The following is a 19616-nucleotide window of genomic DNA, read 5'->3' as shown; positions in this document are numbered from 1 at the left end:
AAGGTCAAAGTTTAGCACATCGTAATGGCGTCGTTACCTCCCTCAGAGATTTACGCTAGTTTAAGGGTGGGCCCTCAAATCCCCACTGTCATGTTGTGGATTTGTATGAATATGTGTCAGTCCTCTCTCACCGTGTGGTTTAAAAGGATGGATTTCTACATAGAACCCCTCCCCCTTCAGAGCGGGAACAACAGGCACCCTCAGAACAAGTATACAGCTAAATCAACTCTCGTTTTGGGCAAACAAATAGAATAAAAAATCTATCAATCTCCCCACCAAAACCCCCAACAATCCACCCTCGTATCAACATGATCTATCTGTGTTTATCTTTCTGTCTGGCGTTCCCATCATCACCAAGGCTTTTGTTTTCACAACCCGGCATTATCTGATGTTCCCATCATCACCGAGGCTTTTGTTTCCACAACCCGGCATTATCTGGTGTTCCCATCATCACCAAGGCTTTTGTTTCCACAACCCGGCATTATCTGGTGTTCCCATCATCACCAAGGCTTTTGTTTCCACAACCCGGCATTATCTGGCGTTCCCATCATCCAAGAGGTTTTTGTTTCCACAACCCGGCATTATCTGGCATTCCCATCCTCCCCGAGGCTTTTGTTTCCACAACCGGGCATTTTGTTCCTGTATTTGTTTGGTGATCCATCAGTCTATTTACTTTATCACTCTGCCAAACCATCCATTTACACTCCCATCTGTCTGTCAAACTATATCTTAGCATCAATTTGTCTAACTATCTCTCTGTCTACTGATTCAGCTGTTAATCAAAGCAGTGCTGCGGGCTTAGCTCTACTTCTGCAGGCCTCAGAATTAGACCCTTGTTTAAGCGGCTCCAGCAGGAGCAAGAGTGTCTGCAGCAATTAGGCTCCTCCGCACTCCCTGTTATCCTCTCTGCCTGCTTACATACATACATGCATTCAGGTCACACATATAATTACAGGCAATTCACAGATATTTCTGTGGTGACATTTGGTTGAATTGGATGGTGAGGGATTCTAGTTAATGGAGACAGTGATGTGTTTTTTTCACCAAGGGGAAAGATGCTCCCATTTCTCTAAGTGTTTTGATTGATGTTGGCCTATGGTATCATGGAATGATATGTTATGGTTAAAGGTGTGTTTTTGGCCGCAGCCACTTTACCACACGGGTACAGATGACAAGCGGTGGCGAGGCGGAGACAAGCCGAGCTGTGCTGTGCTGAACCAGGTCAGTTTACTGGCTCGTGGTTGAGCTCGGCCCAGCTCTGTTCTCACTGGAGCAGTTAGGGCCCCGATGCCCACCCTGGCCTCCTGCCGAGCCCCCAATCAGTCTTGGAGCATCAGCGATGGTCCCCCTCGGGCAGCCCTGTGTCGGGTCCTGATGGATTGATTACCTGCTGTCCTGGAAAAGGCCCTAGCTGCCCCAGACCCCATCTGTGTCCATTGCTGACTCCAAACCCAGATTGCCCCCCGGCTGCAGGCTCAGGCTGCTAATGACCCTCCCCCCCAAAGGCCCACTGTCCATACTAGCATCCCCACAGCATTATATACCCCAACCCAACACTAGCCTTTTGTCAATACGGACAGCTAGCCTAGTGGTGAATCTCAAACATGCATTGAGAAGGCACCCTGACCATTTGAGGAGTGGATGCACAGTTGAAGTTTTTTTTTCTTGAAGACTGCTTCCTGAAATCTAGTACTGAGAAGATGATCATGAATGAGAGTTTTGCCGCTGGCGCTTGATCGATTGCAAGAACGTTTTCATCTTTCTGCTTTTTGGTGCGTTTGTGTGTTGCCTCGACGGGTCCGAAGAATGCCAGGAAGCATTGTTCTGTGGCTAAATAAATCACCTCCAGTCCAGATATCAGAAGGGATCTCTGAATGTGAGATGGCGCAATGAGAGATCATAAGTACCAGCTGCCTGTCAAGCTTGTTGTTTTCAATCAAAAATAGAGGACAGAGCACAAGCTAGGCTGCAGAGGAAGGCATTTGGACTTTTCTTTTGAGATTGACACACACACACACATTCACACACAGCTTTTATCTCTTTTCCCGTCTTACTGTTTGTCCCTGGTACAAACCTGTCAAGGCCGTCCCGCTGAGGAGATAAACTAGTACCCTTTCTTTCCTCTAAAAATAAGCATTTGTTTATGGACACGTGTAGTGATTTCCAGCTCTCCTGCGCCGTATTGTGTGCCGAGCTGTCAAGAGACATTACTCTCAGCCCCTACTCCCCTTTCAGCCACAGCGAGCAGGGGAGAGAGAGAACGAGGGAGAGGGGACAGCGGACAATGGAGGAGTGTGGGGTGAGTGGAGGGTGGAGCGGCACAGTAGTGGGCAAAGGAAAAAGCAAGGCCTGTAGCAAAATGAGTTAAGATGCTGTATCTTTTCAAATAAGGGGCTAAAGGGCCCGGCCGGTCAGTACTTTAATGCAGTCCTTAAGGTAGATTTGTGAGAGATGGGCAGTTGGGGTAGGGAGAGAGAATAGGTTGTATTGAGTATCTGGGTCATTCATCAGTGTGTGTGCGGCGAGCAACGTGCTACATCACAGACGACCCAGTGCGTGATTGAAATCTACGAAACGGACATGAGAGAGACAAGCAAAGATTAGCTCCATCCAGGTCCCTGATGACTCGCATCAGTCGGAGAGAGAGAGATGGGGAGAAAGTGAGTGAGAGAGAAAAATAACGAAAAAAGAGAGAGAGAGAGAGAACTGGAGAGTGGGGAGAATTTCAGCATCTTGCCTCAGCATGTTTATCCACGACCGTAGTCTGTGTTTCTTTTCTCACGTCACTCTGATCCCTTCTTCCATCTGATGCGGACCATGTGAAGAACACACACACATACCGCACACACACCCACCCCTCAAATCTGCTCATTTAACTGACATTACTTAAGACCAAAGGTCTTGTTCAAAAGCCTTGTTCACCAATTACCAGACTTGAGACATTGCCTTACATGACATCCTTCGAACAATTAAATGCTGTGTGAATAAAACAAGCTTTGAGTGAGCTCTAGCTGTTTGTTGAGTTAGTGTTAGGAAATAGATAGCAATGTTCAGAGGGAGTTTACGTAAATCAATGCAACTTGGACGGTATATGACAGTGTTATATTTGTTACACAGTTCAAATTCTACTTTATTGATAATGCGTCCCTCCACGTCTGTCAATCTACTGTATTTTCTCAGACGCTGTCACGCAGCTAATGAATGTATGCCTTTAACAGAAGCTGATCAGACAAATGTAAAGTCATGCAGGAGGCTGCTCCTAGTAATCCCCTAATCTTCCTAAATGTAAAGTCATGCAGGAGGCTGCTCCTAGTAATCCCCTAAACCTCCTAAATGTAAAGTCATGCAGGAGGTTGCTCCTAGTAATCCCCTAAACCTCCTAAATGTAAAGTCATGCAGGAGGTTGCTTTTAGTAATCCCCTAATCTTCCTAAATATAAAGTAATGCAGGAGGTTGCCCCTAGTAATCCCCTAAACCTCCTAAATGTAAAGTCATGCAGGAGGTTGCTCCTAGTAATCCCCTAAACCTCCTAAATGTAAAGTCATGCAGGAGGTTGCGCCTAGTAATCCCCTAAACCTCCTAAATGTAAAGTCATGCAGGAGGTTGCTCCTAGTAATCCCCTAATCTTCCTAAATGTAAAGTCATGCAGGAGATTGCTCCTAGTAATCCCCTAAACCTCCTAAATGTAAAGTCATGCAGGAGGTTGCTCCTAGTAATCCCATAAACCTCCTACATGTAAAGTCATGCAGGAGGTTGCTCCTACTAATCCCCTAAACCTCCTAATTGTAAAAACATGCAGGAGGTTGCTCCTACTAATCCCCTAAACCTCCTAAATGTAAAGTCATGCAGGAGGTTGCTCCTACTAATCCCCTAAACCTCCTAATTGTAAAAACATGCAGGAGGTTGCTCCTACTAATCCCCTAAACCTCCTAATTGTAAAAACATGCAGGAGGTTGCTCCTACTAATCCCCTAAACCTCCTAATTGTAAAAACATGCAGGAGGTTGCTCCTAGTAATTCCCTAAACCTCCTAAATGTAAAGTCATGCAGGAGGCTGCTCCTAGTAATCCCCTAAACCTCCTAAATTAAGTCTGTGTTGTAGACTATACATTTCAACTACAACTGATAGAGCACCTAAAGACTGATTTTAATGGGTCACAGTCTGGCCATGTTATTTTGACCTCCATCCCTCCACTCCTCCCCCTCTTCCACTCTCCTTCTCCCCTTTCTCTCATCCTCCTTCTCCCCCTCTCTCTTTCTCTCTCACCCGCTTTCTCTCCAGCTTTCCCCCATCCCCTCCTCCAAAACTTAAATTACCCTTCAGTTGGATTCCAGTTTTTCCACATCCCCAAAAAATGATCTTACCTTTGAAAGAGCCTCTGTTGTGGTGCAAACCGTAGTTTTGCTCCTGCAACCCTGTAAGTGAAAGCCAAATAAATAGCTGTTCTCCCCCCTGCATCCCATTTATATATCTTGTTTGTGGTGTTTCTGGGAGCTCCATTACTCTGCAGCCACCAGCCCTGGGTGAGGCGAGGGAGAAGATTTGAGGGCCAATAGTATGTGGACACCTGCTCGTCAAAAATCTCATTCCCAAATCATGGGCATTAATATGGAGTTGGTCCCTCCTTTGCTGCTATAACAGCCTCTACTCTTGAGGGGAAGGCTTTCCAATAGATGTTGGAACATTGTGGCAGGGACTTGCATCCATTCAGCCGCAAGAGCCTTCGGGCACTGATGTAGGGTGATTCGGCCTGGCTCGCAGTCGGTGTTCCAATTCATCCCAAAGGTGTTCGATGGGGAGGAGGTTAGGGCTCTGTACAGGCTAGTTAATTTATTCCACACCGATCTTGACAAACCCTTTCTGTATGGACCAGGCTTTGTGCATGGAGGTATTGTCGTGCTGAATCAGGAAAGGGCCTTCCCCAAACTGTTGCCACAAAGTTGGAAGCACAGAATCATCTAGAATGTCATTGTATACTATAGCATTAAGATTTCCCTTCACTGGAACTAAGAGGCCTAGCCCGAACCATGAAAAACAGCACCAGACCATTATTCCTCCTCCACCAAACTTTACCGTTGGCACTATGCATTGGGGCAGGTAGCATTTTCCCCCCAGATTTGTCCGTCGGACTGCCAGAAGGTGAAGCGTGATTCATTACTCCAGACAACGCTTTTCCACCACTCCAGAGTCCAATGGCGGTGAACTTTACATCACTCCAACCGACGCTTGGCATTGCACATGGTGATCTTAGGCTTGTGTGCTGCTGCTCAGCAACGGAAACCCATTTAATGAAGCTCCCAATGAACAGTTATTGTGCTGACATAGCTTCCAAAGGCGATTTGGAACTCTGTAGTGAGGGTTCCAACCGAGGTCAGAAGATTTTTACACGCTTCGCACTTCAGCACTCGGCAGTCCCATTCTGTGAGCTTGTGAGCCAAATCCACTAATTTGAATGGGTGTCCACATACTCTTGTAGAAGCAGCAGCGGGGAGCCTAACTCTCAGAGAACTGGGAGTAAACACTGTGTGTTGACATGTGTCACAGAAAATATTTAATTACCCCTAATTGCTTTTGTCTCATTGAAATGTAAAGTATTGTGTTTGGGTGGGTTTTGGGGGGTGGTAGTGTGAATGGGGACGCGTGCACTTGTGTGTCAACAAATAATTTGAGTAAGGATTCAGTATGCAGAAAAACCCTATTCAATCACAATCGAGAAGAAACAGAACCTAGGCCTGGTCTGCTGTGTATGTTTTCTCATCCTAAGAGAAGGATGGTGATTATGTTTACCTTATCCACTGTTTTCTTAACCCTGATGGATACGAACAGTGTGTCTTTGTAGTTGTCCCAAACCTTGGCTATCCCAGATGGTAATGAACTTTAACATTCATCATCCTGAATCGTCTTTCTGTTTATAGGGATCCCTGGAAGGTCTTACTGGGAAGGCTTTGATAGATGACTGACAGGCTTTCCCTTAGCGTTCAGATCACAGGCCCCGCTGATGATGTAATTCTGTGTAATTAGTAAAAGATGACAGTAACACAAAACCCATTATGGGTTTTAATCTCTTTTGGAGGGAACGCACCAGAGATGCGAGAGCTCCCCTATCACTCCATCACAACATGAAATGGCATTTTCTCAGCACGCCTTTCAGCCAATCAGACGAGAGCTGTGTGTGTGCGTGTGCGTGCGTGCGGTTAGACTGTTTAGTCATGTTGGCATCCTCACTTCGTATTACCCTTTGCTTATAGACGCTGTCTCCCTGTGGCGTGGATCATTGTGATACACCCCTTAGAGTGTGTGTGATGTGTACGTCACTCTTTACCCATGCCCCTTGGTGCGCTGCTTTACCACTCGAGAAACAATGCCAGTCATTTGCATTTAATTAAGTTCTGTGAGAGCTAGACAAGTCCCCACTGTAACCAGGAATGCTGTTCTTCTTTTGTCAATTCCTCCTTTCTCCTTCTCTTGTGCTTCTGTGTCTTCACTAACTGAAAGATGTCGCCTCGGGGAGAAGCAGGTAAAGGAAGCCATCAAAACCAGAAGACAGAAATACCATTGAAGTTGTCTGATGTGTGGTTGTCCTTGTATAGTGTGTGTGTCTATGGGTGTTGGATAAGTGTTTTAATTTCTGTGTAGAGAATAGCTGTAATGGCCACTGTTTGTGCAGTTGTTGTCGCTAGATTGATGTGGGGAGGGAAGATGGGCGTTTATACCTGATGATGCGAACTGGAAGGGTTTTATACCTGACGATGCGAACTGGAAGGGTTTTAGAATTGATGATGCAAACTGGAGGGGTTTTAGAACTGATGATGTGAACTGGAAGGGTTTTATACCTGACGATGCGAACTGGAGGGGTTTTAGAATTGATGATGCAAACTGGAGGGGTTTTAGAACTGATGATGTGAACTGGGAGGGTTTTATACCTGACGATGCGAACTGGAGGGGTTTTAGAATTGATGATGCAAACTGGAGGGGTTTTAGAACTGATGATGTGAACTGGGAGGGTTTTATACCTGACGATGCGAACTGGAGGGGTTTTAGAATTGATGATGCAAACTGGAGGAGTTTTAGAACTGATGATGCAAACTGGAGGAGTTTTTAGACCGGACGATAAGAACTGGAAAGGCTATTGAGAAGCAAATGGTTCCACTCTGAGGTATCCTCCAAGGGGAGATGGTTCCACTTGGAGGTATCCTCATAGGGGATATGGTTCCACTCGTAGGTATCCTCCAAGGGGAGATGGTTCCACTCTGAGGTATCCTCATAGGGGATATGGTTCCACTCGGAGATATCCTCATAGGGGAGATGGTTCCACTCGGAGGTATCCTCCAAGGGGAGATGGTTCCACTCTGAGGTATCCTCCAAGGGGAGATGGTTCCACTCTGAGGTATCCTCCAAGGGGAGATGGTTCCACTCTGAGGTATCCTCCAAGGGGAGATGGTTCCACTCTGAGGTATCCTCCAAGGGGAGATGGTTCCACTCTGAGGTATCCTCCAAGGGGAGATGGTTCCACTCTGAGGTATCCTCCAAGGGGAGATGCATTTGATTTTACTGCGCACTTTTTTTTCCCCCTTTTCTTATTTTTATTTCACCTTTATTTAACCAGGTAGGCTAGTTGAGAACACGTTCTCATTTACAACTGCAACCTGGCCAAGATAAAGCATAGCAGTGTGAACAGACAACAACACAGAGTTACACATGGAGTAAACAATAAACAAGTCAATAACATAGTAGAAAAAAAGAGTCTATATACATTGTGTGCAAAAGGCATGAGGAGGTAGGCGAATAATTACAATTTTGCAGATTAACACTGGAGTGATAAATTATCAGATGGTCATGTGCAGGTAGAGATACTGGTGTGCAAAAGAGCAGAAAAGTAAATGAATAAAAACAGTATGGGGATGAGGTAGGTAAATTGGGTGGGCTATTTACTGATGGACTATGTACAGCTGCAGCGATCGGTTAGCTGCTCAGATAGCAGATGTTTAAAGTTGGTGAGGGAGATAAGTCTCCAACTTCAGCGATTTTTTTCAATTCGTTCCAGTCACAGGCAGCAGAGAACTGGAACGAAAGGCGGCCAAATGAGGTGTTGGCTTTAGGGATGATCAGTGAGATACACCTGCTGGAGCGCGCGCTACGGGTAGGTGTTGCCATCGTGACCAGTGAACTGAGATGAGGCGGAGCTTTACCTAGCATGGACTTGTAAATGACCTGGAGCCAGTGGGTCTGGCTACGAATATGTAGCGAGGGCCAGCCGACTAGAGCATACAGGTCGCAGTGGTGGGTGGTATAAGGTGCTTTAGTAACAAAACGGATGGCACTGTGATAAACTGCATCCAGTTTGCTGAGCAGAGTATTGGAAGCTATTTTGTAGATGACATCGCCGAAGTCGAGGATCGGTAGGATAGTCAGTTTTACTAGGGTAAGTTTGGCGGCGTGAGTGAAGGAAGTACAAGCTTCCCCATACCTTTAACAATAGGCTTGATGCAATTACCCATGTTAACTGTTGTGCGGTCTCCTGAATGAAAAGGCAATCTTTTCTGGTAATGGTTTACATTTTTTGTTTTAATTTCTGCACTCAATGGCTGGCAAACAATGCACCAAATAATTTTAAGATGTTTGATTCTCTTGAAGATGTTTTGTGTCTCGTTATGACGACCTTAGAACAGTCGTTGGCATTCAACTTGCGGTGATGGTTTGAACCATTTCCAATTTCCACCTTCTACAATCAGTGGCTTGTTCTTCACTCTAATGAACAAGTTCAAGAAGATGTTCAAGTCTCTTCATGTCGACCAATTTAACTTGTGCATTTCCAATGTCAACCTTCATCACACAATGGCCGTTCAATAACATCTTTTAGTCTTTAGCACATAATGTATAACTTCAAATCTTCAAAGCAATTCCAAACCGAAGACGAAAATCATTTCCTGGAAGTGGTGAAATGTTTGTTTTTTCTTGCTCCATCCTCCTCTTCATCTCTTGGCCATGCCCAGTCCCTCTCCATTTTGTCTTTCATCTCTCCTCTCTCCTCCTCCTCTTCTCCCTCCCACGTCTGGTAATAGATACAGTCAATTCTGACCCCAGTATTAAAGGGAGGAGAACTGTATTCTCCAAGCACTGCTGTTCTGATGGGCTCAACGTTAAAGGCGAGCTATCGCCCCGAAATGAGGTCACATTGATTGGAATTGCAAATGGCAAAGGCGAGAAATCGGACATGGAGGTTTTCAGGATTTTATAAAAGTTCTTCCTTGGTCTCCCGTTTTATTCGTTTTTTTTAACATTGGTGGTGGTTTGCGTGGAACATTTGGCGCCTGCGAAAGGAGTTTGAGCTTGCCCCTCAGGCACGTTGAAACCCTTGGAAGCGTTTTGGAAGATGGAATGGATGAAAGAGAGGGTGATTGAGGATTGTCACTCAGATGTTCTTTGCAATACGGAGCATGCCAAGTTCAGAAGGTCGCAGGCTGTAACTTTCACCAACTCAATGCAACAAGAAGTATATAGCACAACTTTCGCTTTCCATGCATATACAGTCTATCTCTCTGGATTTCTCTGTCTCGCTCTCTACCTCTCTCTCTCTCTCTCTCTCTCTCTCTCGCTTGCTCTCTTTCTATCTCTCTCTCGCTCTCTCGCTTGCTCTCTTTTCTATCTCTCTCTCTCTCTCTCTCTCGCTTGCTCTCTCTTTCTATCTCTCTCCCTCTCTCTCTCTCGCTTGCTCTCTTTTCTATCTCTCTCTTTCTCTCTCTCTCTCTCTCTCACTTGCTCTCTCTTTCTATCTCTCTCTCGCTCTCTCTCTCTCGCTTGCTCTCTTTTCTATCTCTCTCTCTCTCTCTCTCTCTCTCTCTCTCTCACTTGCTCTCTCTTTCTATCTCTCTCTCGCTTGCTCTCTTTTCTATCTCTCTCTCTCTCGCATGCTCTCTCTTTCTATCTCCCTCTCTCTCTGGCTTGCTCTCTTTTCTATCTCTATGGTTCCTAACTCTATTTTATATCTGCTTTGCTTTCTTTCTTTCTCTCCCGCTTTCTCTTTTTTACTCTGTCCCTATCTCTTACCCCCCCCAACTCTCTCTCCATCCTTCTCCCCCCTCTCCTCCTGTGCACCATCTGCATGTTCTCCCTCCATCTGAGGCGTCTGTTGGGAATCCTGGTGGTGGAGACATATGCACACCGCCGCCGTCACAATCACTCTTAGCTCATTACCTGACGTGATGAATGGAGCCGGCGCCATTAAACAACGCCCAACCCGGGACGCCTGGCACCCCACAGCTGGCACTGAGTAATGGGCACCACCATGGCAGCGCCAGATTTGGAGACCGCCAGGGGAGGCTCGTGTGGGCGTAGCTAGCTACCTTGTTTCCGTGGATACCTCGCTTCCTGGCCATCCAGTGCCGCCCAACCCACCTGCCACCTTGCATGGCGGGGCCGGTGCCATGAGTAGCCATGGGCAGCCACAGTTGGCCTTTTGGAGGGGAGGAGGTGTTTGTATAACTCTATTATGGAGAGGTGAGAGTGGGCCGACGCAGCCTACCCAAAGTGTTCCCAGCTGGTTGGCTCACAGGGGCAGCCGGAGTGAAACCTCTTACGGAAATATTGGAAGACTGAAATGAACAACAACGCACCTCATCATGCCTGTCTGAAACTAACCAAAGGAAACCACCTCTCTCTCTCGCTCTCTCCCCTGCTCACTCTCTCGCTCTCTCTCCGTCTCCCCTGCTTGCTTTCTCTCCGTCTCCCCTGCTTGCTCGCTCTCTCCCTCTCCCCTGCTCTATCACTATCCCTCTCTCTCTACTGCTCACTCACTCTCTCTAGCTCTCTCTGTCTCCCCTGCTCACTGACTCTCTAGCTCTCTCTCCTGCACACTCGCTCTATATCTCTCTCTCCTGCTCACTCGCTCTATATCTCTCTCTCCTGCTCACTCACTCCATATCTCTCTCTCCTGCTCACTAGCACTCTCTCTTCCTCTCAACTACTTACTCTCTCCCTATCCCCTGCTCACTCACTCTCTCTCTCCCTCTCCCCTGCTCTCTCGCTCTCTCTCCCTCTCCACTGCTCACTCGCTCTCTCCCTCTCCCCTGCTCACTTGCACTCTCTCTCTCTCAATTAAATTTCAATTCAACTTAAGGGCTTTATTGGCATGGAAAACATATGTTTACATTGCCAAAGCAAGTGAAAAAGATAATAAACAAAAGTGAAATATACAATAAAATGAAATAAAAAAATCTCTCCCATGCTCACTCGTGCTCTCTCGATCTCTCGCGCTTTCCCTCTCTCTCCCCTGCTCACTCACTCTCTCTCTCTCTCTCCCCTGCTCACTCAGTCACTCATTCTCACTCGCTCTCCCCTTCTCACTAACACTCTCTCTCTCTCTCTCCCCTACTCACTCCTTCTCTCTCAATTCAATTCGAAGGGCTTTATTGGCATTGGAAACATATGTTTACATTGCCAAAGCAAGTGAAGCAAGATAAGTGAAACAATATAAAATGAACAGTAAACATTACACTCACATAAGTTCCAATGGAATAGAGACATTTCAAATGTTATATTATGTCTATATACAGTGTTGTAACGATGTGCAAATAGTTAAAGTACAAAGGGACAATAAATAAACATAAATATGGGTTGTATTTATAATGGTGTTTGTTCTTCTCTGGTTGCCCTTTTCTTGTGACAACAGGTCACAAATAATGCTTCTGTGATGGCACACTGTGGTATTTCACCCAAAAGATATGGGAGTGTATCAAAATTGGATTAGTTTTTTAATTATTTGTGCCTCTGTTTAATCTGAGGGAAATATGTGTATCTAATATGGTCATACATTTGGCAGGAGGTTAGGAAGTACAGCACAGTTTCCACCTCATTTTGTGGGTACTTTGCAGATAGCCTGTCTTCTCTTGAGAGCCAGGTCTGCCTACGGCGGCCTCTCTCAATAGCAAGGCTATGCTCAGTCTGTACATAGTCAAAACTTTCCTTAATTGCCTGGGTCAGTCATAGTGGTCAGGTATTCTGCCACTGTGTACTCTCTGTTTAGGGTGAAATAGCATTCTAGTTTGCTCAGTTTTTTTGGTAATTCTTTCCAATGTCAAGTAATTATCTTTTTGTTATCTCATGATTTGGTTGGGTCTTATTGTGTTGCTGTCCTGGGCCTCTGTGGGGTCTGTTTATTCTAGAGAGCCTCGGGGTCAGCTTGCTTAGGGGACTCTTCTCCAGGTTCATCTCTCTGTAGGGAATTGCTTTGTTATGGAAGGTTTTGGAATTGCTTCCTTTTAGGTGGTTGTAGAATTGAACAGCTCTTTTCTGGATTTTGATGATTAGCGGCTATCTGCCTAATTATGGTAATTCTGATCTCCTCATCTCCCCTGTTCACTCGCACTCTGTCTCTCTCTCTCTCTCCCCTGCTCACTCGCTCACTCTGTGTGTTGTGTGCTGTGTTTGTGCTCTTCCTTGGCAGTTACTATGACACTAGACGCAAGCACCGCCACTCCAGGCCCCTCTTGTCTCTTCCCCTCCACCGTGCTGCTGTCTTCTTAATCAGCTTGGGTTCTGTTATTGATGTTTCTCTCCCTTCTCCTCTCCTACCCCTCACACCCTCTTTGTGTTACTATGACTCTAACAACACTTTCCTGTTCTCTTTTTTTCCCTCTCTCGCTCTCCATCTCCCTCTTTCTTATTTTCTGTCTCTCTCTCTTCAGACACCCGCCGCGCGGTCCTGGAAAGGTCTCGATCGCGCCACAATGGAAACCCCCAGGCTCGATGATGGCCCGCGCCTACCAGAAGACGTTAGATAAGTGCCAAAGAGGCCTGCGAGGAGAATCTGAGGACGTCTAGTAGGAGGGATGGACCTCAGCTGCGTGGCACACACACACACACACACACACACACACACACACACACACACACACACACACACTGCCAGGTCTTGAAGAAAACAAAAGGCCCCTAAAGAACCTAAGAGTAACTGAGAAAACAAGAACAGGACATCATCACACAGGATATTCAATAGTCATACTGTTGGTCTGACTGCCTTACATATTTATTATCTACTTTGTCATGGCTTTGCCTGTACATGACTGTAAAGCTTTGGTTGTTTTGGGGAGAAAAAAAACTGTACTTGGTTGCTCAAATTGTCATATAGGCTCACAGAACTTCACTATATCTGTCAGACAACCCAACCCTCCTAAAAACTGCCACACCTGTCCTCTCATCTCTGGTCATGTACTTCCGATTGGATGAGTAGGGATGTAACCAGAGAACAGACATCTCTCCAGTGAGGACTGACCTCTAGTGCATTCTGACTAACCACATCTAACAAAGCTTTCTTTCTCTATATTCCGCTTTTATTCAACTGTGGCGTTAACAGTTAATTGGTGTGAACCCCTTTATTTGTGAAAGATTATTTTCCCCCGAATGAATCCGATAATATTATGCATAATATGTCTCACAACAAGGATACAGAACTGTAAATATGCATCAGTGATCTTTAGAGTATATGACTGAATTCTCCATATGTTGTGGTAGAGAAAGCATCATATTCATTGTTTTTTGTTTTTCTCCCAGAGATGTCAAATTCCTTAGTGTACTAAACATGTTTTTTTTTAGATATTTTTGCACATGTATTGAAAATGAAAAACAGATATCTAATTTACATAAGTATTCACACCCCTGAGTCAATACATGTTACACCTTTGGCATTGATTACAACTGAGTCTTTCTGGGTAAGTCTCTAAGAGCTTTGCACACCTGGATTGTACAATATTTGCACGTCATTCTCAAAATAATTATTTATCTCTGTCATGTTGGTTGTTGATCATTGCTAGACAGCCATTTTCAAGTCTTGCCATACATTTTCAAGCTGATTTAAGTCAAAACTGTAACTAGGCCACTCAGATAACTGAGCACAGATAACTCATGTGAAGAGGTTTGGATTGATTTGAGCCATGTTTTCAATTTAAATTAAAAAAATACAATAATCAGTACAGTTGACAAGTTGAATCAGGTGTGCTTGTCCAGGGTTACAATAAAATGTGTACTGTTGGGGGTACTGGAGGACCAGGTTTGGGAAACCCTGCCCTAGTCCTTGCCAATGACAAGCATAGGCATAACATGATGCAGCCACCACCATGCTTGAAAATATGAAGAGTGATACACAGTGATGTGTTGTGTTGGATTTGCCACAAACATAATGCTTTCTATTCAGGACATAAAGTTAATTTCTTTGCCATATTTTGTTGCAGTTCTAATTTAGTGCCTTATTGCAAACAGGATGCATGTTTTGGAATATTTTTATTCTGTACAGGCTTTCTTCTTTTCACTCTGTCATTTAGGTTAGTATTCTGGCGTAACTACAGTGTTGTTGATCCATCCTCAGTTTTCTCCTATCACAGCTATTAAACTGGAACAGTTTTAAAGTCACCATTGGCCTCATGGTGAAATCCCTCAGCGATTTCCTTCCTCTCTGGCAACTGAGTTAGGAACTGAGTTTTTTTTACCCATCTACCAATAGGTGCCCTTCTTTGCGAGGCATTGGAAGACATCCCATCTTTGAATCTGTGTTTGAAATTCACTGCTCGTCTGCGGGACCTTACAGATAATTGTATGTGTGAGGAACAGAGATGAAGTAGTTATTCAAAAACCATGTTAAACACTATTATTGCACACAAAGTGAGTCAATGCAACTTATTATGTGACTTGCTAAGCACATTTTTACACCTGAACTTATTTAGGCTTGCAGTAACAAAGGGGTTGAATACTTATTGACTCAAGACATTTCAGCTTTACATTTTTTATGAATTTGTAAACATTTCTAAAAACATAATTTCACTTTGACACTATGGGGTATTGTGTGTAGGCAAGTGACAGAAAATCTCAATGTCGTCCATTTTAAATTCCGGCTGTGACACAACAAAATGTAACACAACAAAACTTTCTGAAGGCACTGTACAGTATGCCTCAGCAAAAGGCTGGTTTCCACTAGATAGCACAAGCACAAAGTCCAAATTGGCAATCGTAAAAATACATGGGGCAAAAAATGTGCTTCTTGGTCTTAATTTAAGGTTAGGATTAGGTTTATGCTTAAGGTTAGCAGTGTGGTTAAAGTTAGGTATAAAAGGAACAATTTTAAGGTATAAAATCACTTTTTAAGATGAGAATTTGTAAAAAAAAATAAAAATAGGGGGGGGGGGAATTATTTTGTGACCGTGGTAACTAGTGACAACCGCTTTCATTGAGCAGTAGACTACACGAGCCAGTCGAGCTCCTGAATAGCTAACTAGCTTTAGCATGCTAAAACATTAGCCTGTCTTCTCCAGTTAAACTTCTAAATGTCTTAGTGGTTTTAGCATGCTAAGCCTTTAGCTTGTCAGGGAGGGAAAGACGTGCATGGGTTCTCAGGAGGGGGGCTAACATTCTATTGAAATTGTGAAACCCTTTCAAATCGTTTTTATTGTGTTCATATTTCTTTCCCATGTTTTTTGTGGCTGTGTTATGAAAGGCCGTGTTTCTTGATGTCAGTGCTAAGAGCTTTCCCGTTACTAGCAGTTTCCTAATCGCAGCATAACCTGCCCGGACTTCACACTCATTTGACAAGATGTCATACGAAACAAAATGGTCATATGAAAGGGAAAGAAATAGAATGCATAAAGGCTAGTTTGAGCATTCAGTCGACCGCAAGGAAAATAAAGCTCTGAGCAATGTGCTCACATTAGGAGCCATTTGAGATTTTTTTCCCCCTCTTTTCCTTATTTTTTTTTGTTGCACGGATTAATTCCATATTCACAGAGTGTGCCTAGAGCATGCTTGTCCCTTCCATGTCTGAGCAGTAAGCAGATGCGAGAGAAATGGTCGCTTTCCCCCACAAGGAAACCGTACCCAGTGGAATACATTGAGGGTCTATGCTGACAACATGGTGGCTGTCTTAGTAAGGGAAGCCTCCACACACCCTCCCTTGACCTACTGCTTATGGCGTGAGTAAATGCTCGCCATAACGTGATGTCTCAATTATGCCATATCACTGCTGGCAAAACTGTGTGCAGAAAATCATGCCTTTCCCAGTGATCGGAACAGAAGCTTGGGAGGAAAGCAGTGGCTGTGCTTGACTTATGACTGAATAGATGAAGATTTGCTGTTTTAACAGTCTCCCAACGAGGTGCCTGATGAGTCGGTTTGTTGCAACCCTCGTCTTAGAAGCCTCACAGGCCCAAGTTTCATCAATTTCATCTATTCATACGGTGCAATGTTCATGAGAGTTGCCTGGGAGAAGTGTGCATATTCATGAAGTCCTATTCAGTTAATATGTAAGATTGGGGTGGTAAGTTACACAGAGGCACACTGTTCCCTACATAGTGTACTACTTTTGACTGGAGCCCTATGGGCCCTGGTCAAAAGTAGTGCACTACATTGGAATAGGGAATAAGATACCATTTGGGATGCAGACAGAGAAACAGAAAGGGTACCGTGTTCATGAAGGACTGTATTTGCCATAGCTTTGGCTTCATATACACTAGAGATCCCCACTGTGGAAAATCCAGCACTGCCAAAGGCACTGATTTTCTTTTTCTAGTAACAAATCTCCCTTTGTATTCTGTTTCATCATTACACAGTAAGAAACACACTATTTTCTTAACACTCGATGTGTTGTGAGCCCACACCCAAGGTGTTTCATTTGTAACCCCAATTCCATAAGTTACGTGTGAGTCTGCGTTAAGTGCAATGCTTCTGTTTCTGTATTTTACATGCCAAGTTTGTATCCAAAACATGAACAACTGTTACAGAATGGGGACTGAATACTCAGTTTTGTTGTATTGTTTTTGTATTTAACAAAAGAACAAATATCTTTCCTATTCAAGGGAAATTATAGTTCAGCTTGTACAGAATGAAATCTTGATTTTTCCCTGGTAGCCAACTCTTAAAACAAGTCCATAGTTACATTTACCTTTTACTGCAGTGAGCTAATTCAGGGTCATGCAGAGTGTTTCTTGGTAGTTTTAAAGTAATATTACTTTGAAACAATAGTATACACCTGTTCCAAATCAGATATAGAGTTGTATAACATTTTGAATCTGCATCCTAATATTAACTTTATATACATCACAGAAAACGGAAATATTAAATAAATAAATAAAAAACGCTGGAATAGAAACACCGAGTTTTTGGCATGAAAAAAATAAAGACATTTATTAATTATGAATAATGAATAAATTATGAATAATATTTATAACATTCCACCCATGAGGCCACTAGATAATTTGACTGCAGGAAGTCCAAAAATTGAAAATTGTGATAACACATACTAGAATGTCATTTTATGCATTTTGGAAATTAATATATCATAGTTTGACTGTATTTGATTTGAAATTGAAGATGGATATCTCATTCTTGATTTACTGGTACAATGAAATCAGAGACTAAAGCTACTTTCCCCATTTGTGATTATTGTATTTTCCCCTGTAGCCTGGTCCCAGATCTGTTAGTGCTGAATAGCCAACTCTCAGCTAAGCAGCACAAACAGATCTGGGACCAAGCTATTTCCCTTGTGCTGTAAGGTGATAAATGTGTGCTGTGTATGCATAGAGAGTAGCAACAGTGTTGCAGGTGGCAACAGTAACCTGTAAAGGGACTGAACCACCAGTGGTATTAAAGGATCCCCTGACTGGGCCAAACCATCTCCCTCTGACTGGGCCAAACCATCTCCCTCTGACTGGGCCAAACCATCTCCCTCTGACTGGGCCAAACCATCTCCCTCTGACTGAGCCAAACCACCTCCCTCTGACTGGGCCAAACCATCTCTCTCTGACTGGGCCAAACCATCTCCCTCTGACTGGGCCAAACCATCTCATGCTCACCCTGTATTTTTGGTATTCTTACTTGAGATCTGCACTACGGTTTCCATATTAAGTACATGCTTAACTAATACGTCTCTTATTGACATGAAAGTTAAATTATTGTTAGGAAAGTCTGAATTGCGCAAGTCATTGAGGAGACAGAGGCTTGTGAAACTATTAGGTGCCATTCATTTGGTGTCAATTGATTACTAGCTCAATCAGGAAGAGAGTGAATGTTTGGATCAACGTTCACACTCGTTGATGGTGCACTTTAACTTTCTATTATTCTGCTAAGCTACGGAATGGTTTGATTTGAATTTCATGAGTGCTGCCTTGCCACAGAAAGCGAGTGAATTACTTCCAAATTGTTCAATGCTGCCACATAAATAAATACATTTTGTTAGTCCTTCATATTGTAATTTGTAAAATGATGACATGATGAATAAAGAAAATATAAAGTAACAATGTTGCCGTGATGTATGATACCATGGCCCTGCCTGCCCTCGACTTTCACACTGACTAGGTTTTTATTGGCTTGACAAATATATTCGTAGCATCTTTACGTTTATTTTTATCCATAAGGAAGAAACATTTTAATGGTTATGCACACTGTTCCTGACTAAAGTATGTAATGGAATATGACACAAAATAATAACCACTTTGTTGTATAAACTGATTTATGAAAGATGTCATCTTTATCATTGACTGGTGCCTATTTTATTAGTATAAGTACAAACTGTGATTTTTACCAACCCCTGTTTAAATGTCTATTTTCCTGATCTAATCACAGAGCATCACCTGTAATTTTGGTAACACTTAACCAAGTGTTATTTTTACCAAGTGTTCATTTAATTTGGGTAACCCTTCAGCTGACTTGTATAATGATTTATTATGAGACTGTTAATTTCCCTCTAACTTAAAGTAACTGTCCATTGAAAATCTCTTTCAAAAATTCATATTCTCTTAGCTCATACCCAAATAATAGTGTTTACCCATCCTATACACATATTTGGGGCCAAAGCATAAATTGTAGAAAAAAAACACTTTTAAAAAAACACCTCAAACTTGAATCTCAGTTTCAAAAATAGTTTTAAAAATACTTGCTATTTCCTGATAAATGATGATGTCATTGCCTGAAGAGGATGAGCTGGCAAATCTGTGGTTTATTCACATTCATATTTTTAATGACCGGTATGCGCCCACACCATTCTGTTGTTGGATTACACCCACAGAAAAGCATGTTAAAAGCTTTTTAACATGCTTAATTACCTTTTTTTGGAAGGAAAACTATTTCACTAATATTGTAATTAATTATAGGTCATATTTCATAGAAATCTGGAAACACTGGGAAGTTACTTTAAAATGTTTTTGTTCTTGTGAGAATCATTCTGAGATTAAACGTTATAACGGCTTCATAATGCATTATAGCCTTGCTATGGCAGAGCAGATGATACCTGAACCTGATGATGACAAGTCTTGCAATGCATTATAGCTTCTTCATAATGCATTATACCTACATGCTGTAAGTAAAGTACAGCTTTCCTCACTTTCTTCCATAGCGGTCTCCCTTCGATGACAGAGCAGGTGATAGCTGTACCTGGCTGATTTATAGACAGGGACTGCTGAGTGCTAGCGGTGTTAGTGCGTGATAAATGAGACTGCCTAGAAAGGCAACATATTTGGAGCTTCACACTCCAGTCCTTCATCTTGTACTGTGTCAAAGGCAAGAAGACAACACTGTCAGGTCTAACTGTAGCTTAGGGAAATGACCATCATCCCATGAAGTTGGCACAGGAATAAGGAAAA

General features: G+C 43.4%; 1 protein-coding gene across 1 annotated transcript in view; it reads left to right on the top strand.

Moving 5' to 3' along the window:
- The window catches only part of LOC139366406 (diaphanous-related formin 2), a 691096-nt gene extending 672882 nt beyond the window's left edge, over window positions 1-18214 (top strand). Inside the window, exon 31 of the mRNA XM_071103857.1 lies at window positions 12684-18214. Within this exon, the coding sequence (XP_070959958.1) occupies window positions 12684-12748 (65 nt within the window). The 3' untranslated portion in view covers window positions 12749-18214. The remainder of the gene's footprint in view (window positions 1-12683) is intronic.
- The last annotated feature ends 1402 nt before the right edge of the window (window positions 18215-19616 follow it).

Source organism: Oncorhynchus clarkii, chromosome 14 (assembly GCF_045791955.1).
Source record: "Oncorhynchus clarkii lewisi isolate Uvic-CL-2024 chromosome 14, UVic_Ocla_1.0, whole genome shotgun sequence".
NCBI classification, from domain to species: domain Eukaryota; kingdom Metazoa; phylum Chordata; class Actinopteri; order Salmoniformes; family Salmonidae; genus Oncorhynchus; species Oncorhynchus clarkii.
This window is presented reverse-complemented; position numbering and strand designations above follow the sequence as displayed.